General features: G+C 43.7%; 1 protein-coding gene across 1 annotated transcript in view; it reads right to left on the bottom strand.

Annotated features, from left to right (window-relative positions):
- The window catches only part of LOC144732337 (uncharacterized), a 63,881-nt gene that overhangs the window by 36,684 nt on the left and 4,716 nt on the right, over window positions 1–22,481 (bottom strand). Inside the window, exons 2-4 of the mRNA XM_078613816.1 lie at window positions 20,195–20,244; window positions 18,149–18,219; window positions 2,943–3,025 (exon numbers count right to left, since the gene is read on the bottom strand). Coding sequence (XP_078469942.1) covers window positions 2,943–3,025; window positions 18,149–18,219; window positions 20,195–20,244 — 204 coding nt within the window. The remainder of the gene's footprint in view (window positions 1–2,942; window positions 3,026–18,148; window positions 18,220–20,194; window positions 20,245–22,481) is intronic.

Here is a 22,481-nt window from a genome sequence, read left to right on the forward strand (position 1 = left end):
AATTTCAGGGTGCTGATTCCAAATCTGATCTCAGATTTGCTCTATCACATCTCATTTTTATGCTATCGGCATACCGCATTTTCATTGATTTTACCCGAAATTAAACTGTTACTTATGATTGCAAGTTGTTGCGAGTCAGTGACTGCTTTAGTGTTAAAATATGGTGCTGTATTTTTAGGATAGTGTGTTTATAATATAATTTTGTAGATATCCACATTTATTTAATATTTTTCTTCTGCAGTTTTTATTGAAAATGCAATATTTGATATCTCAAAAACCTGATGTGATAGACAAAAACTGATGCCAGATTTGGAATCAGCACCCCAAAATTACATTAAAACCGTTAGAATACTTTATGTCAGAAAAAGTGTGTTGACCAGTGTTATCGGAACCTCAGGACTGTAGGAGATGGGAAAGCCTTCGTCCAGTGGACCGACAAAAACTGATGATTGTGTTCATTACATCAATTCAGCATTGCATGCAATACTATTTAATTGCGATATCTTGAAGAAAGGGGCGGCGTGCGATAAAAAAGGAGTGAATGTAGCCCTGATGGAACAAACAAAAACCCCAAAAGAACAAATTATTAAACATGAATTCAAACTACAAACAATCCAGTACAATCTACTGGGAATCAAAAGCTATTGACATTTCCTGATGAAAAAGTCACGGCAGTAATTTCCAGTAATTACCTAAATGGAGCTGCTTCTGTTCAATGTACTTTATCTTTGGAGAGGGCAGTCGATCGACCACGCGTAGTTTGTTTTACCTTCCCCCTTAGTCGTTCTGCTCAAGCTCAAGTAGCGGCGGCTATCACAGTCTGTTCTCCTATAACGCGTATTGTTTTCATAACGATAATTGTATACAACGTGATGAATGTGTGAGGGAACGCATCTTTTATAACGCGGAATGCGAATTGGATGAAACGCGATCGAGACAACATAACTACGTCGCGCGAGTAGGAATGAGCGGTCGTACGGCTGCCTCGGCGTAGCGTCACCGCACAAGGCATTGGGATGCTGCTGGATACTTCTAGATGCTCCCCACGCGCCTAAAGCTTTGTTCGGGCCGCGTACGCATCTCACGTGTTATCGCCTGACTGTGCTTTTACCCGATATTATATGTTTATTGTAACGCGATTTTTCCCCAACGTGGTGTTCTTCAGGAACGCAGCTACCGTTGTAGAATACAGACCGCATCTGTGAGGTTACAGGAATGTGTTTTCCCCGACATGTTGGCCCAGCGAGCGTATTTCGCGCAGATGTTTGTGACGCGCGGGGTTTTTTTTTTCTTCCGCAATGCGATGATGAACTAAGCCGAGGCCATTTCGCCTCGACGTTGTATTTACTTAAACTTTCCCACCGAGGCTGAACCCACCGAAATAAACACGGCAAACGTCAAAAGAACATTAGTCAGGTTTAAAATAAAAACACAAACAGGGCACTCTGCGCCCATCCACAAGAGGTAGAAATCACCATAATTCAGCTCTGGGGTTAACAAAAACACGGCGCCCCTCGGACGTATTTGTCATTGTCTTCATACAAGTATTTCGATTTAAAGCTTTCGTGACTGCAGGGATTTATCTTCTTGGTTCTTTCGGTAAAGTCACGTAGAAGGGAAGTAACAAAATATTAAAAATAAAACATAATAAAATTATATAATATATTTTATTATATTTTATTTTTATTATTTTATAAGTAACAAAATATTAAAAATAAAACAATAACATAATATAATATATTTAATTTTTATTCTTTTATTACTTCCCTTCTACGTGACTTTACCGAAAGAACCAAGAAGATTCATACACGTAATAACATGACAGAGATAAAGGTGCAGCCCTGAAATAGCTTGCTCTTGCCAATGCTGGGGAAGGGCTTCAGCTAAAGGGTGGAAAGTTTGCGAGTGAAGGGATTCCCACATCAAGAGGGTGCGTGGCCTACTCTTTCATGCACGACAGATGTAAATTAAACTAAAACTACTAAACTTTTTTTTCCAGGTAAAACCCACTGAGCGAAATCGCTCATTTTCAGAAGCGACCTGGCCACAAATGATAGCTCAACGAAGTGGCTTATCACGTGGAAATGTATCGCAGCCAAATACTCTAAAAGCAAGATCCTAAATGTGGAGGGGAAAACCGGAGGACCCGGAGAAAAAGCCACGCGACCACGGGTAGATAGACATGCAAACTCCAAATATAGAGCAGGTGTCAGAGTCAGGATCGAACCCACGATCTCCTGTAAACCAGGCGAGGGAGTGAATATCTCGCCACCGCGGCGACCTTTAGAAGTGGTCGGAATAGCCACACTCAATCCCACCAACACGTGTCCTGCGATTTAAAGCTTTCGTGACTGCAGGGATTCATCTTCTTGGTTCTTTCGGTAAAGTCACGTAGAAGGGAAGTAATAAAATAATAAAACATAATAAAATCATTCTCACGACGTTTCGGCCACAACGCAAGCAGCCGTCCTCAGGCATACATCAAATAGCGGCAGGTGAGGACGGCTGCTTGCGTTGTGGCCGAAACGTCGTGAGAATTATTTTATTATGTTAAATTTGTATTATTTTATTACTTCCCTTCTACGTGACTTTACCGAAAAAACCAAGAACACGTGACCTGCGGTTTAGATTTTACAGGTGAACCCATTTATAGTGCCACGCGGACGGAGGCAGTGCGGTTTAAGAAACACACCCATTACTTCAATGGTCACGGCGGGAGATCAAATGGAACCGGTGACCTCTGGATTGCAAATCCAGTGGGCTGACCATTACATCACCGAATAATAATGATATGCCCCGGGACAAATTTATTATTGAGCGAATATGAATGTGCACACACAAATGGCATACATCAAATAGCGGCGTATAATTACGATACTCGGAATACTGTATAATTTATGCTCGATTAAAGTTGGCGCATCCTGTGGATACGGGCTCCCTACCTTTGGATAAGGCGCTTTGTTGATTCGCGCGTGGAATTATTGTCCTCTTTTTCCGATCCGGTTGCTTTCCACGGTGAAATATGCTGCGCAGAGAGCAGGAAAAGTTGCGCTATAAATGCGGTAACATGTTAGATTTCAGTAGTAGATCAAACCGCCGACTAAACCACCCGCAAAAAAAGTAAGAAAACACAACCATTGAAACCATAGCAATCCCCACAATTTTTTATTATTAAGTTGTTTGCCTTTGCAATCTTGCAGGCGATACACTCATGGGAAGTTTGGCAGTAATATTGGGTGCATTGTATTTTAATTCTAGTTAATGATTTTAAATGCAGCGATAACTCCATTGCTCATAATGATGAACGCGTCCACCTGTGTACGTCCCTTAATGGACAAGAACATATCGCTGTATAGGCTGCCAGTCTGCCCTAATGCTTTTAAAAGCATTCATCACATCTGTCAGTTCAGCATTAAAAACTTGACCTAGGTCCAAGGAAAGTTTTGATATATAGCAGCCCTTTCTCCTGGCTGCAGCTTTTGAAAAGCATCACATAAAGAGATGCAAACAACCCACATGTGGGTTGGTTTACTTAACGGGCATTTCAAAAAAAAGTTTGCGCGTAAGTGCATTCGCTCATGTTTAAGGCCACGTGTAAAGTGATATTTAAATTCGTTATAATCGCACTGCAGTGATCAGAGAGAGAGAGAGTAATCATCTACGATGGTTGCACCACATATTGCAGCCACTTTCCTGCACCACTGTGTGCATAAAGTGCCACATTTTAAGATACATTTCAAGGCTCCAATAATAATTGACATTTGTAAGGCGCATTTCATCCGAGATCCCGATTGATCCCAAGTTATGGAAAGCGAATTTAAAGCAACAAATACCCTGTGGAATTTTACTGATGCTACAGATGCAACGCGTCTACGTTTTCTACCACATTCAATCGATACAAAGTGCATTTATACAGCGTCTAAAGCAGCGTTCTTTACGAGTTTTCAGAGAGGGGGGGGGGGGCACTGTCGCCGATAAGACATCATCAGTGTGAGGAACGCCACACATTTGAACCCATTGTGGGTTTGACAGCAGCACGATGATGATGATGATGGGGGGTGTTGTTACTCTTTGTATATTATCGGGGGGCTGCACGTCAGGGGCCGCAAGAAAAGTCACAAGGGGCCGCCGGTGGCCACGTGATGGCCTTGCAATGAAGAACACCGCTCTCGGAACAGTGGGCACAATTTATAATTACGGAGAGACTGCCAATCGTAGGTGGAGAGGAGGGTCTCGAGTGTAGATCGAGAGGGTCTCGAGTGTAGATCTTAATAGAGACAGGGAGTTGGCAGCATGCACTTCTGTCGGTAGGAAGTTCCAGACTATGGGGGCAGCAGATGAAAACGTGACTTCCCACTGAGTGAAATCATCAGTGAGGGCTATGAACACATCTGCAGATGGTATCCCTGTGAATGCACAGCTATCATTCATACAGAGCATTACTGGGCGTGCTGCACTCTGCTCAGGGTAAACCTGGCAGCTTGCGATGGCTTCCTCTGGCTGGGATCTTGTAACATCGCCTGGTAAGGTGATGGATGGAACCTCCAGCTTTGAAACGGCCCTTCGAAGGACGGCTCGATTTCGAGAATTGCCTTGCAATACGTGTGGATGCAGGCCTGGGTCAGTCACGCTTACTTAACATGAACATATGGTCATCCCCGCGCAGAACAGCTTTCAAACCGCCTTATTATATACCTTTGTATCTTATTCATCTGTGAATAAAACCGACGCGAACGTTCGCCATACCCGGTGTTATCGCCGCGGAGCGTACAATTACTGTCGAACCCTGCGCTTTGTCCGTGGCCCACAATCTGCCTGCGCCACACTGCGCAGGATGAAAATAACGGTCATTAGGCTATCCCCTCACGTGAATTGGCGACATAACAGGGCAGCAGGAGAGGCTGAAGAATCTGGGGGTCATGTTTTAAATTCGCATTTACTGTCAGGCCGCCTGAAATTGATGGGTGCTAACCTCACTCCCCCATAATATTAGCGGCAGCACAATGACAGTTCGTTGAACTTCGTTCGCGCCCTACATAGCCAACCGTGCTAATCGGAAGTCCGGGGGGGGGGCGGCATGTGTGGAGTCAGTGGCTTATCCTGGTTGGCATAGGCTTTGGAGCGAGGAGTTAAATGGGCCTCCCTGTCAAATGTCGCCCGGTATCTGGACCCCTGCAGCCTGTGTGGGCTGTGGTGCAATCGCTCCCGTTGCACCATTCTGTCGGTAGCCCCTCTGCGGGGCAGTCACATGGGCCCAGCGGCAGCGCGTTTTGCCACTCGTAGCAGAGGTTCGCCCCCGGTGAACACTGGGGCATTATTTCATCGTGAAATACACGCACCGCCTGCTTCAGATGCCGTCACGTCGTTTGGAAATGAGTGGGACGTGTGCTGGCGACGTGGTCCAAATTTGATCAAATGCTAACAAATTACTGAATTAGGAAGTCACAAGCCAACATCACCCCCCCCCCTCCTGCAGGTCTAATGGCCATTTGCTCGCCGGTTTCTGTGCTCACTGTTTTTGTGCCACACAGGGACAGCTGCCACCAAGGGTTCCCTGCTGCACGACTCAAGTTCAAGTTAATTTATTAGGTATAGCCCTGTGAGCCATTCGGCTCTTGAATCGGGTGCAACCGCAACAAACAAAAAATAAAAACATGAACAAGAAAACATCTTAAAGTGACTATGTGCAAACAGAAAATCCAAGAAAAGACAGCAACATATTGCAAAAAAAGCACCGTACACCAACACTGTGTGCAAAAATCCCAGTGGGATGCAAGTCAAACAACAATAACCACAAGACTCATCGAGATATGCCGCATGGGAGGCACGTATCGAGTATTTGGTTGCTGCTGCACATTTCCACGCGATAAGCCACTTCATCGAGTGGTGAATGAAGACTCGGAGGCAGATTTCCAGGTAAGGGCTTGCGCCGGTTTATTAACAAAGAAGATGTTGACTAAACAACCAGGGGTATAGGTGTCCTACACTCGGTCCTTCCCGTGAACCCTCGGCTCCATCTGTGCCTAGTCTCGGCTAAGCAGAAGCTTTCTCAAGACGCTCACCACCCCGGGCCCCCACAACGACCCCGCCATTCGTCACGGGGTCCTCCCAGAGGTCGCAACCGGGTACCCGATATCCGCACCCTACCCGATACCCGGCTACCCGTACCCGGCCGGGTACGGGTACCCATTTGCGACCCTGGTGCGGCCGGGTACGGGTAAGGAATCAAAACCCGTTTGCGACCTCTGGGTCCCTCTGAAGTTCCTCAGGTGACATGACGTCATCGCGCCTCACCGCGCGCATGACGTCACGTCGCCAAAAGACTCCTCGACAGAGCTATAATTTGCCCACTTCAGCAATTGTTTATTGCTGTGGTTGTCCGACCTGATGACGGACGCTTGTGTTGCGCCCGAAACGTCGTGATTTATTATTTTATTTCTATTATGATTTTTTATTATTTTTTATTATTATTTATTTGTACCTACGTGACTTTACCGAAACAACCTAAGAGTATGACTATAATTTGTGGCCAGGTCGCTTTTGAAAAAGAGGCTTCTAGCTCAGTGGGCCATTTAAAAAAAAAAGTTTAGTTTCACCGGCGACGCAACAAACCCTTCCACGCGTGAACTGACTTCATCGCTCAATCTGCTCGGCGGACGTCCACTTGGACACGTTCCAAATCGGCCTCATGCAACCAAATTTGGCTGAACCGATCTTGAGCTTTCGTCACCGCAGGAATCCATACTCTTTGGTTCTTTCGGTAAAGTCACGTAGGTAGAAATACATTCATGAAATTGTCTGAACCGTTCACGTAAAGTCGCATTTTTTTAATAGTTGAGTTTAGTTCAAATATCAAGCGATAATAATGATTATATTGGCGGTGAAAGGTGACTTCATTTGCAAAGTGCGCCCTCCAACCTAGCGCGCGTCGACTACCCACGCTGCTCTGTTCGCACTCGCAACACCAGCCAGTCATCCTCTTGCCTGCCTGCCCGCCTGCATGGACACGTGGGAACATTTCTCCGTGCCCCCCCCCCCTCCAAGTTGCTTTCTTGACGTGGAATGGGAGAATATCTTGACGCATCGTGTAGCAGGATAAACGAAAAAGTGAGACAGCGAGTGAGCGAGAGAGAGAGCGAGAAAGCCACGTGAGGCTTTTAGGAACTGGCACGCAAGCCTAGAGCGATTGACCAAACCCCCCCCCCCGCCCGTTGGCATCTGTTCAATGTTGAAGGAGCTCTGTGGAAACAGACTCTGTGTGTGTCCCGGTGTCATTAGCCAATCAATCACCGGCTATATGGCCCCCAACGCAAACAGCCTGCTTTCAATACGCTGCCCTGTATGCATAAAGATAGTGTGTGTGTCCTTGCGGGCAGGCTGCATTTGCTTTGCGAGACGTATAACGGGACGAGGGCGGACGCTGCTGTAACTGTGCAAAAATGCACAGCGATGCGTGTATGTGGTGCAAAGCACTCGGGCCCATTATGTATGACGACAACTGACTAATCCTCGCTAAGAGCGTCATCTTGGGATGTACATGGCCCCCAGCATTGTACAGTGTGCCCCTTGGTGCTTCGCCTCCAGTGCAGCGGCTGAGATTAGGGGTGTTACCAGCCAAGGGATTTAGATGTGAAGTCAAGTAAGCTGCCCCAGGGTGCAACAACAACCCAGCGTATCCCACTCTGTGTTAGAAAAAAATCAAGTTACCAAGGTCTTTGGTTCTTTCGGTAAAGTCACGTAGGTGAAAAAAAATGAAAATAACAATTTATTATATTTTATTTTCACCTACGTGACTTTACCGAAAGAACCAAAGAGTATGGATCCTTGCAGTCACGAAAACTTCAAATCTAGAGGTTGCCAAGGCCTATTCATATTCTTGGTTCTTTCGGTAAAGTCACGTAGAAGGGAAATAATAAAATAATACAAATATAAAACAATAAAAATTATCACGAATCAAAAGTTACCAAGGCTTGTTCCTGCATTACGACTGATCAGAATATTCATTTATACTGAAGGAATCCGATGAGCTATAAAGCCCCTTTTTCACAGATGTCAGGACTGATGTAATGGCACTGCATGTATACACGAAACATGCAGAGCCGTCTTGCCAATCCACTGCTGGATGAGGGGCCTTCCCACGCCGTGCGGGTTTGCGGGGGTTATTTGACCATACTTCACCGCGAATGGTCAGCGCGGGTTGGTGAAGGCTGGGAGTGTCGACAGACGTTGGTGCTTAGTGGAGTACAACAATAGATTTCTCTGCACTGTCCTCTGCTGCCCTCTCTGCCCAGCCCCGCGAGTTCTGTGACAACTTTGGGCACGGTGGGCATCCCTCTGAGCGCTGTCCAGGCTCACGTCAACTTCTCTCACGTGAAGAAATGAAGCGCACTCCAGGTGATTTGGTCACAGACGCTGGGCACTACATGCATAGCTAAATCAAATTGTGCAGTTGCATCGATAGAGCTGTATGTTGAACTTGAGCTTATTTCGATAACACTGGTCAACACACTTTTTCTGGCATAAGGTATTCCAATGGTTTTAAAGTAATTTTGGGGTGCTGATTGCAAATCTGGCATCAGTTTTTGTCTATCACATCAAGTTTTTGAGATATCAAGTATTGCATTTTCCATAAAAACTTCAGAAGAAAAATATTAAATAAATGTTGATATCTACATAAAATGATATTATAAACACACTATCCTAAAAATACAGCACCATATTTTAACACTAAAGCACTCACTGACTCGCAACAACTTGCAATCACAAGTGACAGAGTTAATTTCGGGTAAAATCAATGAAAATGCGGTATGCCGATAGCATAAAAATGAGATGTGATAGAGCAAATCTGAGATCAGATTTGGAATCAGCACCCTGAAATTAGTCTAAAACAGCTGCAAAAGTCCAGGCCAGAAAAAAATGTTTTTTGTTGTTGACCAGTGTAATCCATCCCACTCCTACACACGGACAGATCTCACCACTCCTTCTCCACAGGAGTCGCTTTTTGACGCTCATTCACTCCCTTGGCTCGCGTTCTGTCACCAGTCTTGTCCATCAGCAGTAAACTCTTCTTACGATGTGTCCTTTCCCCAATCAACTTACTAATTCTGAATGTATATATGAATGAGGAAGCCACTGGAGCTAAGCATCCTGAAATAAGTCTAAAACAGCTGCAAAAGTCCAGCCCAGAAAGCAGATGTTTTTTGTTGTTGACCAGTGTAATCGGAGGGTGCGGGGGAAGGACAACAAACTGAATGCAAAAACGCAGTTTTTAAATAAATGCGTTCGTCAATCTCGACGACGATGATTTAAAAGTACATAGCTCCCAGTGGCTTCCTCATATCGGAAGGAAGGGCGTTCCAGACGTCCTCAGAAACGCATCTGAAAGCGCGCAATGCGGTGACCGATGCAACGTGAGGAAATATTCGTTGGATTGACACAACGGCCTCGAGGAAAACATCAACAAACCATCCGATTGTAGTCGGTTATATATATATGAAGTGGATAATATTTTTTTCCGAAATTTCAACTGAACGTGACTTAACGTGAACGGTTTAGTCAAATTGGCTGCATGAGGCCGATTTGGAACGTGTCTAAGGGTACGTCCACCGTGCAGATGGAGCGATGAAATCCGTTCACGTGCGTCTGAAGGAGTGTTGCACCGCCGGTTAATTTTAACTTAAACTTTTTATTTGATTTTACCAGGTAAGGCCAACTGAACTACATCGATCTTTTTTTTCAGAAGCGACCTGGCCGTGAACGATAACTCAACGAAGTGGCTAATCACGTGGGGATTTATAGCAGAAGCCAAATACTCAAAACGCGTGTTTCTAGAGGTGGTTGGTGAGATGTAGCGGAGGCTAGAGGAGACCTTCATCCAGCAGTGGAATGATCATGGCTGATGACGATGATGATGACGCCGTTCATTATTCTTGGTATAAAAGGCCCCATGATAAATGTGAATTTCTGTGTTCACACTATAGTGATTTATTCTGCTTTAAAGTGGGATAGGCTTGCACAAAGTCTAGGAAAGCATTACAATTAACTTATCTTATTAGGAGATCTAACATTTCACATAAACACCACTATAAAGGCCTTTAAGCAGATACATTGGTGTCTGTATTTGTGTTGTGGTCTAAGCAGTTGAGGTATTTTTCAATCCTGACCCTTTACCACCATCTCGTGGTCAAAAAATGGTACAATGCATTCAGGTGCTATGCACTTTAGTCTTCGTAAGTACACATCAATTCCAATACTTATACATTTCCATCTATGATCTTGCGTTCACTGTTACCACCATCAACCAAGGTCTATCAACTGCTGGATGAATGCCTCCCCGAGCTCTCGTCATCTCTCACGGTCTCTAGATGTACCAATCCATCCAGCAGCTGCACGTGACATTCAGAGGTGGGACAAAGTCATTGTTATGCAAGTCCAAGTCGAGTCGCAAGTCATCAAATTCATGACTCGAGTCTGACTCGAGTCCAAGTCACATGACTCGAGTCCACATCTCATAGGTGGGACAAAGTCATTGTTATGCAAGTCCAAGTCGAGTCGCAAGTCATCAAATTCATGACTCGAGTCTGACTCGAGTCCAAGTCACATGACTCGAGTCCACATCTCATAGGTGGGACAAAGTCATTGTTATGCAAGTCCAAGTCGAGTCGCAAGTCATCAAATTCATGACTCGAGTCTGACTCGAGTCCAAGTCACATGACTCGAGTCCACATCTCATAGGTGGGACAAAGTCATTGTTATGCAAGTCCAAGTCGAGTCGCAAGTCATCAAATTCATGACTCGAGTCTGACTCGAGTCCAAGTCACATGACTCGAGTCCACACCTCTGGTGACATTATTTCATTGCGTCATCTCCTCGTTGAACATCCCTTCCAGGGCATGCACTCTCGCTTGGCCACGACTCAGTCGTTTTGACTATCAGCTATCATTTACCTCGAGCAGCGTGTGTTATCTTACTTTATCATACATTTATCTAGGGCCTTAACCAAGGCGCTGTACAGTGCACTAAATATGGTACAAGATGATTGGCGAGATGAAACGAGATGAAAGGACGGGATATATGCGTGGAATAACCCAAGAGGGAAATGAGATGAATGGATTGATGATGGGTGACCATGGGGAGTTGGGGACGGCGGCGTTAGTACGAGTGAGGAGGAGAACAAGGGGAGAAGGGTGGGCAAAAGAGAGAATAAGTTATATTATTTGGTTCTTTCGTTTAAGTCACGTAGATAGAAAAATTATAATAATAAAATAAAGTTAAAACATAAAATAAACCACGAATGTAGACTGTAGCCTGGTTTTTAATCGGAGTGAGTGTACTGGCAATCTATAATGTAGACTGTAGCCTGGTTATTAAGTTTGGTGAGTGTACTGGTTGTCTATAATGTAGACTGTAACAATGGTTATTAAGCTGGGTGAGCGTATTGGCAGTCTGTAATGCAAACTGTAGCAATGGTTATTAAACTGAATGAGCGTACTGGCAGTCTATAATGTAGATTGTAGCCTGGTTCTTAACCTCAGTAAGCGCACTGGCAGTCTATAGTGTAGACTTATTACTGGTTCTTTCAGTAATAAAATAAAATAAAACAAAAACCACGACGTTTCGATTGCAACACAAGTGGAAGAGGGGTTCGCCTCTAAAGGCAAACTGTTTATAAATGCTACATCATGGGACCTCCTTTGCCAGTACCAAAATATGAGAATAGGTTTTCCCCTTTTTCTAGCAACAAAACAGCTGCTAAGATGTTAAAACACCAAACTGAAACCTTTTTCAAGGAATCATGTCTGCATTAACCACAATACTTGTGGTCAGAATGTAAATAAAAAAACATACTCTGATAATATATGCATTGCCCTTGAAACGGATTGGTCCACACCAGAGACAGCTTTCTTTGTAGCCTAGTCTCAAATGGTATTAGACCAGTGGACGCCAAAAGGCGTATATAATCAGAGTATGTTTTTTGTTTGCATTCTGACCACAAGTATTGTGGTTAATGCAGGCATGATTTCTTGTAAAAAAGGTGTTTTAACATCTTAACACCTGTTTTCTTTTTTCGATTTAAAGCTTTCGTGACTGCAGGGATTCATCTTCTTGGTTCTTTCAGTAAAGTCACGAAGAAGGGAAGTAATAAAATAATAAAAATAAAACATAATATTTTTATTATTTTATTACTTCCCTTCTACGTGACTTTACCGAAAGAACCAAGAACCTGTTTTCTTGCCAGAAAAAAGGGGAAAACCTATTCTCATATTTATAAATGTTTAGAGATGGGCGTAGCCCAAGTGTGTCAGCAGCATGGACGGGGCAGCTGATGTTAATGTAGGAGAAGAGACATGCAACTGCAACTACACCAATCAAAGGGCCGCCAGGCAATCATTGCACCTCGCTCCACACACCCACACTGCTGACGGTGGAGGTTGACAAGAAAACACAAATCAAGTCATGACACAAAGTGGTTGATGACATCTTTCCAATGATTGCTGAGTTTATAACCATCCTCTCGCTTGAAATTGTGGCTGTGTCTGTATATGTGGATGGCTTCATGAACGAATCCTTGTTGATAGCGAGTAGGCTTCCAAAGTACTATCGTATTAGAGAAATAAATTTAGTGTGAGCCAGCCGCATTAAAATAATGATCAGCCATGGCAGAAGTATTGGTCATACCGTGTTTTAAATCTGCCTTGTGCTCACGAACATGGTCCGAGACATGTCGTTTAGTTTCCCCAATGTAAGTGCTGCTGCAAATACAGCTTAGTTTGTAGACGCTGGGATATTGCATGTCAGGAATCTTGTCCTTCACAAATTTTATGTTAAATCGGACCTTGATCTTGTGTTTGTTCATGATTTTGGAAATCTTTTTGGTGACCCCTGCTATTTATGGGAAGGTGATGGTTTTGATTGGATCCTCAGATGGCTCCTTCCTCACGGCTGGGGTGATGGCTTTGCGGATTGTGTAGTCAGAAAATCCATTTGCCTTGAGAACTTGGTGTATGTGTTTGAGTTCACTGGTCAGGTGTTCATGGTCGGATATACATTGAGCTCTATGGTGTAGCGTTTTGATGACATAATTCTTCTGGGATGGATGGCGGTGGGAATCATGTTTTAGGTAGGTGTCAGTATGGGTTACTTTCCTGTAAATAGAATGGCTCATTGGGCCATCTGGTCTCTTTTTGATTCGGACATCCAAGAAGGGTAGCATGCCATCCTTTTCTACCTCCATGGTGAATTTGATGGCTGGGTGTATGGAATTGATGTGGTTGAGGAATTGGTTCAGAGCTGGTCGGTCATGTGGCCAGATGACAAATGTGTCATCTATCTACCTCTTCCACAGGGACGGGCGTAGAGTGAATGCCTGGATGGCGTCCGTCTCAAACATTTCCATGAAAATATTGGCTACAACCGGAGACAAGGGATAACCCATTGGGATGCCTTCAGTTTGTTTGTAGATTGTTCCATTCCAGGTGAAGTATGTATTGGTGAGGCAGAGAATAATTTGGTTTTAATCGAGGAGTGGAAGGTAGTGAGAGAGGGTGATTGTTTGACGAGCAAGGGCAGTTTATTCCAGTGAAGAGGGGCGAGGACAGAGAATGAGCAAAACCGAGACTCGTCGTTGCGGTCAATATGATGACAGTCCTGCGGGGTGGTGCAGTGGTAAACACTTCTGCATCACAGAAAGAAGCGGTACGGGTTCAATCCCTGACTCGGGGTGCCGTTCTGCATAGAGTTTGCATATTCTCCCCCTGTTCTGGATGGATATTGGCCAAAAATTCCCAATGCTAAAAAAATACTTGCAAATTACACCATCCATTTTAGAACCCCCTACCATGAAAACGAGGCAGGACTCACCTGAAAATTATTATTGAGATTGAGTGAGCCTTTCCTGGGTAAACAAGTGTAGTAATAACGATATCTTTGTTTAGCAAGTAGGCTTTCGCGACCAATATTATTCAAGAGAAAGGTTTTTGGGATTATTATAAATATCTCTACCTTGCGTGTGCTCTCTCTGCCCATTGCGTTCCTCTTTCTCTCTCTCAGTGTAACTCCATGTTACATTCTCTTTGCCAACGTCTCGGATCCACGTGATAGCAGGAGATACTCGAAAATACACATTACAGTACGTGTACCTGGGCCAGTCCTTAATGGTGAACTGGGGTCATAATGGTTCAAGAGGGAGGTGGATGGACCCAGGTTGGTGAAAAAAAAAAAGCCCTAAACTTTTAAATGAAAAGCAACACATCAATTGGTATCAAATTAAACTTTTTTTTATTTGTTTCTAATCAAAAGATTTTCATATTACACAGTCAAAATCACAGGTCTCACAAACACAGTGAAGTTGAACGTGGAAGGGGCTGGAATGGTGGCGCAGTGGTTTCCGCGTTGCACTATGAACCCTGTGATTTGGTTTCTATTCCTGGCCGTGGTCACGGCGAGTGGCCAGCGATGTCAGAACCCGGTTCAGGCCCCGTTCATTATACTGGTCAACACACTTTTTCTGGCATAAGGTATTCCAACGGTGTTAATGTAGTTTTGGGGTGCTGATTCCAAATCTGGCATCAGTTTTTGTCTATCACGTCAGGTTTTTGAGATATCAAATATTGCATTTTCAATAAAAACTGCAGAAGAAAAATATTAAATAAATGTGGATATCTACATAAAATGATATTATAAACACACTTTCCTAAAAATACAGCACCATATTTTAACACTAAAGCAGTCACTGACTCGCAACAACTTGCAATCATAAGTGACAGAGTTAATTTCGGCTAAAATCAATGAAAATTGGGTATGCCGATAGTATAAAAATGAGATGTGATAGAGCAAATCTGAGATCAGATTTGGAATCAGCACCCTGAAATTAGTCCAAAACAGCTGCAAAAGTCCAGGCCAGAATTTTGTTTTTTTGTTGACCAGTGAGTTACCAACCTATACTGACCAGTGTGGTGAAGTATGTTCAAACAACCCTCGCGACCAATTCAGCATGGGCAGGCCATCATCCAGTAGCGGTATGACATAGGGCTATACATGTTTTATTTATGTATTATCGTTGAGGCAATTAGTGTAACTAGAAACATGTAAGACACTCTGTGTTAGCCCAAAGCAGAGTCAGCCTCAAGTTCGGTTTAAGTTTCATGCGCGACAATTAAACGTATAGTATACGATCGCCATTATCAGTGAAACAAGTAATTAGATCGTGGATTGTGACACTACAACCAAAAGAAAACGAGGAAATTTGATTAAATTTAAAAGGGAGATAATTTAGAGGTGTGTGACAGGCGTAATGAGCAGGTTAGATGTAGGAGACTGTGAAGCATGCACATAGCTTTTAGTGCGCCATGGTTAATTGAACTTAATGGACTGAATTACTTTTGATCTCATCTCCTGTGGTCATGCCCCTGTGCTTGACACACGGTCCTGTATATAAAAGGTTAAGGCGCAGCCCTGCAACTGCTCGCTCACGCCACTGCCTGGAGAAAGGGCCTCCACTAGAGGGAGATCTAGAGAGCCACTGCTAGAATGTATTTGGCCTCTTCTTCCACATTGGCCAGACGTATGAGAAGAGGTGTGCATCGAATGTATATTGTAATGTTGAAGAACCGTTGCTGTACTCGGATTTAAGCACAAGGTGTCAGTATGAGATGCAAGATTCCCAACACGGACGAGAAGTGTTCCCGTGCAAAATATCCTGATTAGTCATGTAACCGTAGTAGTACAGCCCTGTTGTCAATCCACTGCTGAATGAAGGTCTCCCCCTTTGCCGTGCATGTCGTGAAGGTGGTATGACCAAAGAGGGAGCATATGTGGGAGCGTAGAAGTACAGGACAATAGATGTTGCTGCACTGCCCTTTGCGGCCCACATTGTAGCCCACAACTTACAATATCCATTCTGCATCATAGTGGTGACTCAGCCATTAACTATACAGCAGGCTAAAATCTGCTGAGCTTCCGAAGATCAGATTGGGTGCATTGCAGGTGATTTTGTCTGAGGCACAGCATTGTGTACACGTATACCCTAGTACTGGTAGGAACCTCCTGCTTCCACCAGCCCACAGGGGATTGTTGTGTCCGTCCGTCGTGCAGGGAGGGGCTGGGTGGGGAGGGTGGGGCTGGGTGGGGGGTGGGAGGGGTGGGGCTGGGTGGGGAGGGGCTGGTCACCCCGTAGTGCCCTTATAAAACTCAATGTTTAACCTACTCACGCTGGCTTGTGCCCGCCCTCACAGTTGGGCATATTTGTGGAATACACCACGCCGCCGTTGACCCTGGCCATTGACCGAGCAACCCAACGTTCCTACCAGCTCCGTCCACAGGAATGTGTTATACTGCACTGTATTACCATGTTGAATGAATATTATGAATAGAAAGATGTCAATGTATGAGGTACGATTCAGCACTATAGATGAAGGCTAAATAAATGTTCAGATTACGGTTATGGACCTGGAATGGTTTGGCGTTGTGGTTATGGGTTCAGACTCAATAGGACTGCCCGGATTAGCACGGGTGGCTACGTATGGTGCGAAGGAAGTTCAACGTACGTACTGAAGGGGGTGCAACAAAAGGAACTATTTATCCCGGGCCTTACACAAAAGAGGGCCTCATAGTAGGCCTGCAGATGGTGGAATAAGGGGGCCGCACGTGGCATTGTGCCCCGGGTCTCCAGGAACCTCTTAGCGGCCTTGAAGCTTGGCTCAGGTATGGCTAGGGGTTAAGGCTAGGTGTGTTTGAATGAGAGTAAGAGGCTTGCTAGGCTAGAAGTTAGCATAAGGAATAGCATTGTTGTAGTTTTTTTTTGCTAGGGATAAGCTTAGTATCAGTAGGTTAGGGTAGTGAATAGACTTACAAGGATTAGGGTGAGGTTATATTTGAGACTTGTCATTGCTGGGCTAAGTGTTACGCTTGTTAACATGCAAAGCATAGTCCACACAAATGCATGAACAATCAATTCATGGTCAATTTAGTATGCATTCTTAGAAGAAAATTGATTTTCACAGGTAAGAATTTTCAAGTGGTGTTATTCTCACGGCATTAGTGACACTACGGCTCCAGGTTGAGGATGCAATGAATCCGCCTCGGGTTTTTGTGTTGCAGTCCGCTTGGATTCATTAAGAAACTGGAACGTGTTGGCAGTGGCCTTCTGTATCAAATGGGGGCACACACCGCCCACGCAAGCTTCCCAGGAGAATGAATCTGGTGTGAGCCCGCCACTGATGCATTATCACCACACATGGTCTTTGGAGTGGCAGAGTGGTGCAGTGGTAACACTTGCGTGTGCCTCACGGCAAAAAGGGCCTCTGCAGTTTGATTGCGACCTTGGGCACCGTTCCGTGTGGCCTTTGGATGTTCTAACCCCAACTCTGGCATTGCCAGACTCGTGCAGCAAACCTGCTGTTAGTCACTGCTGTTGTTGGCCAGATATCCTCAAAGCTGAAAAATTACCTGGAAATTGCTCAATTGGGATTACACATAGCAGCAGCTCCCTACTGTGAAATCTGGGCAGGACCCTCCTGAAACACAGTCTTGCCTCAGGCTTCCCCAGGTAAACAATACTAATTAATTAGTCCTCCTGTTTGACGCATTGTCATCTTAGACTGGAAAACCCACATGGGGACCTCGTTGCATATTTAACCTGGAGCCTGCTGTAATGCCACAATTATTTTTTCCAAGCCACCATACCTTATGTATGTTGAACTTCAATCGTGCTTATCGGAGGTGAGGGGGAAGGGCAACAAACTAAACACAAAAGGCAGTTCTAAAGAAACTAATTTTCAATTTAGGTGATTTAAAAGTGCATAGCTCCAGTAGCTTCTTAACATCGGGAGGAAGAACGTTCCAGACGGCCGCAGAAGTGCGTCTGGAAGCGCGCGATGCGGTGACCGTCTTTGTTAGATGCTGCTGCTGCTGCGAGGGTGACCGGAGCCCCAGGACTAATGTGGACACTCAGAGCCGGCCCAGCCACTAAGCGACCCTTGCAATTGCAAAGGGCCCCGTGGCCAGCAGAGGGCCCCCTAGAGTCACTGCTCGCGAGTGGGAGAAAAAAATCATACATCAAAGGGGCCTCCAACCAAATTTTGCTTAGGGCCCCCAAAGGTCTAGGGCCGGTTCTGTGGACACTGCTTGTGCCTGCTGACAGAAGACTCACCTTGATGTGAGCCATGACAATCTTCCGTCCATCTGCAGCATCGCCCACCGTGAGCCGAGGTGGAGCCACTCCTGTGAGCAATACACAAAGTAACTCTAGATTTGAAGCTTTCGTGACTGCAAGGATTCATATTCTTAGGTGTTTTCGGTAAAGTCACATAGGTAAAAAAAACTTGATACAGCTATCGTGCTGTGACTGTTCCACCTGAAGACGGAAGCTTGTGTTGCCTCCGAAACGTCGTTTATTTTATTTTAATTTTACTTTAATTAATTTTAATTTTTTACCTACGTGACTTTACCGAAAAAACCTAAGAATATGAACACAGAGTAACCTTTAAAATTCAATTGAACTTTTGATATTTTACATGTAAAGCGAAACCAGGTGGAGTCGACCGCACACCTTGATTGCATTGTAATACGATGTATTATAACATAGCCACTACTGAATGTCGTAGTTAACAAAGCATGTTCTAAATGTTTCAGAGAGTACTGTGTTACAATATATTTCTTAATATAACAGTCTGCAACCCTATGGATTGTAGGCTAGCTTGTAAACTGTAGATTCTTGAACCCTACAGTTTGACTTCAAACTTTCGTGACTGCAGGAATTCATATTCTATGGTTCTTTCGGTAAAGTCACGTAGGTTGAAGAAAAAAAAGCAATTAAAAATATCACGACGTTTCGATCAAAACGTCGTGATATTTTAATCACTTTTTTTCTATCTACGTGTCTTTACCGAAAAAACCATAGAAAATTATTGAACCCTTTTTACCGCATTCTGATTTTAAAACCTTATCACTTAAATTTTTGCAAAGGAAATGTTTGCTTTGACAATTAGACTGCGGTGAAATGGTTTAGAAATCGGCAGCCCACTGATTAAATTGTTAGGGCCGGCAAGCATGCGTGACTGCGTTTTATAATTTACCTTTAAAGGCAGCGCTATTGAATAATGAATTGAGTTTTGTGTTATCTGTATCTGTGCACCACTGCCAATGCAGCAGTATTTCAAAATTATTAGTTGTATATTAACAGTTGCAAGGAGGCGCTGGGGTTATTGCTCCGTTGAGTAACATCGCTTCAACTGGTAATAAAATGTACCGATTTTATTGTTGAGCTTTCATTCAGCAGTGGGTACACATTACAAACAGGCAGAGGTGGGACAAAGTCATTGTTATGCAAGTCCAAGTCGAGTCGCAAGTCATCAAATTCATGACTCGAGTCTGACTCGAGTCCAAGTCACATGACTCGAGTCCACATCTCATAGGTGGGACAAAGTCATTGTTATGCAAGTCCAAGTCGAGTCGCAAGTCATCAAATTCATGACTCGAGTCTGACTCGAGTCCAAGTCACATGACTCGAGTCCACATCTCATAGGTGGGACAAAGTCATTGTTATGCAAGTCCAAGTCGAGTCGCAAGTCATCAAATTCATGACTCGAGTCTGACTCGAGTCCAAGTCACATGACTCGAGTCCACACCTCTGCAAACAGGCATGTAAAATTAAACACTGTGTACATTAGTGTACGTGACAAATATAATTAAAACATGAGCTGTGCACAGCGGGTTTTAACTATTACCTATTGTCTTGCTTAGATTCAATACCAGACTCGTTGAACTTTATTGATGCTGTAAATACATGTTTACGAGTTTGTCTTAAAAAATTGTGACGTAAAAAAAATATTGGATTGCATTGGCAGGAGTACGGAGACGACAAAACAATGTTTAATGCCATTTGTTGATCCATGAAAGTATCAATGAGTCTCATTGATTGTTTTTAACGGAAGGTTTAGCATGTCAATGTGTGACGGGTTCCATGTTCGCTGGTGGTACCATGCTACGTGCTTCAGGTCATGCATTCACATTTTGTGATGTTCGCCAATAAATGTTTATCGTAAAATGTCATCGATAATTGAAAATGTGCAAATTATTATTATTTTCTTGCTTTAAAATCGTGTATGCATTTGTGTTTTTTTTGTGCGAACAATTGAGTTGGGTCGATACATGGAGAGGCGTTTGATCGAAGTGGTGTTTTGGTGCTGTGCATTACCAACTATGTTTGCAACGTGAACTGCAGCTGCAGCGTCGCCGGTCCAAGCCCTGTAAAATCAAAATTGCAGTCAACATCCGATCTTTCTTTTCATTTCAAGACAGTTGTTAAAAAAATTATGCAGCATATAATTTCAATATTACCATAACATGAACTGAAATTAATTCCATTTGTGTTCCCTTGTAAAATCAGCCGTTTTGTCCATATTGGTGGCACCATGTCGTCACCTTCTGGCAAATGTCTGTGCAAAAACAGTCAAGGTACTTCCTAAAATGTGTTTCATTTTGAATTCAAATTGTTGACGTCGGAATGCTGAGATTTATACATTACGGTACAGAAATGATCACGACGCGAGTTAATTGCATGCAATGCTTTTATGACACTTGGATTTTTGCACACAGCGTTGGTGTACGGTGTTTTTTCTGCAAAATTTTGCTGTCTTTTCTTGGATTATCTGTTTGCACTTAGTCACATATTCACTCTAAGATGTTTTCTTTTTCATGTTTTTGTTTTTTGTTTCTTGCGGTTGCACCCGATTTAAGAGCCGAATGGCTCACAGGGCTATACCTAATAAATGAACTTGAACTTGACACGCATCGCACGCGTTTGATGTCTAGAATATTGCAGGTATTATCCATTACACTGTAAACTGTTATTATACCGCAGTTTAAACTGCAAGATTGAAATGTTGCCAACATATTCCTCATAAACGATACAGTAGTGTCCTAAAGCTGTTGTTTTTACGACAAATCTTGAGTGATTTTCAACAGCAAATGGTAGAAGCATTCGAAACAATCACCCCTGAATTGTTGGTGACGAAAGGACCGTTGAGTAGTCTTCAACTCGACTTTTCAAGCCGACACCTCCACACGGACAAGCTGTTCGGGTTATGGGCCGCGAGGGGAACGTGCACACAGTTGTAAAGAGCGGTGTGAAGTTAAATTGCGGCCAAAGCGGATTATCGACGTACGGTAGCCGCTCTACTTCCAACCTCTTGTTGCCACTCTCAACTAATTCCCAGAAGACTGCAAATCCTCGCAACACAGACGAAGCAATTGTACTTTCGCGAGCCGATTTAGATATCGGCATACACATCCCTTACAAGATTGTCCTTACTGTGCAGCCTACATCGTTTGTCTTCCCCTTTTTAGAGTTTTTTTTAGAAAATTAATCAAACCAGGATATCCATGGTTCCTCAAATACTGTGACTGGCTTTGCACAAAATATGTGGTGCCTTGTGCTTACTGGTGGTGCCTTTTAATTTGTAACTTTAATCCTCACACGTGTGGTATCGATAGTTTCATATTAATGTGCAATTTAATTGAAAGACTCCTTTGTATTATTGGTTCTTTCGGTAAAGTCACGTAGAAGGGAAATAATAAAATAATAAAAATAAAACAATAGAATTCTCACGACGTTTCGAGTGCAACACAAGCAATAATCATCAGGTGTGGTTTTCACACCTGATGATGATTGCTTGTGTTGCAATCGAAACGTCGTGAGAGTTTTATTGTTTTATTTTATTATTTTATAATTTGCCTTCTACGTGACTTTACCAAAAGAACCAAGAATATGAATCCCTGCAGTCACGAAAGCTTTAAATCGAAATTTGGATTCCTACAGTTTAAATACAGTCTTATTCTGATGATGCCAGAAGTGATATTTGTAAGAGTATGACATTCAACAGGTGGTCCTTTTTGTTGTTAAATACTCGACTGGCTGCACGTGACTAACGTGTGGGTTCGTCAATCAGTTTGATGCGAGGTTTCCATGGAGACCAGACATCACAGCTGAGCTGTGCTCGACAGTTCTCGGTACAGCATGGCTTAGTTTTTGTTCCCAACACTTAAAAAACTCTGAAGCTCCACGGGCTTGACCCCTGCACCCCCGTCCGTGCCATGGCTGATTGAGCTAGGTTATGGTACTCAAAGAAAAAATTGTACGTAATTTTGCACAATATTCTTACAAAAAAAACACAGCCCTGAAATTGACGTAAATGAGAGAAGTTACTGAACACGTGTCTCTCTGCCACGTTGACCCCGTGATGTCAAAGACACGGACTACCCAGACTGATCGTTTCGTCTCATTCATACGACGTTCAAGCACCATACCGCAGGTCAAAGACTTCTCTTACTACTCTCATATTTCCTTGAATTTGCTAGACTTTGGAATCCCCTCCCATCATCTCGTGTATTCACTAAAGTTGGTATTACTTTGCTCAATTCAATACACTATCTAACACACCTACAATAGCGCCGTTACTTGCTGGTCGCCTAGCAGTTTGGAC

This window comes from Lampetra planeri, chromosome 42, assembly GCF_965212315.1.
Source record: "Lampetra planeri chromosome 42, kcLamPlan1.2.h2, whole genome shotgun sequence".
Classification (NCBI taxonomy): Eukaryota; Metazoa; Chordata; class Hyperoartia; order Petromyzontiformes; family Petromyzontidae; genus Lampetra; species Lampetra planeri.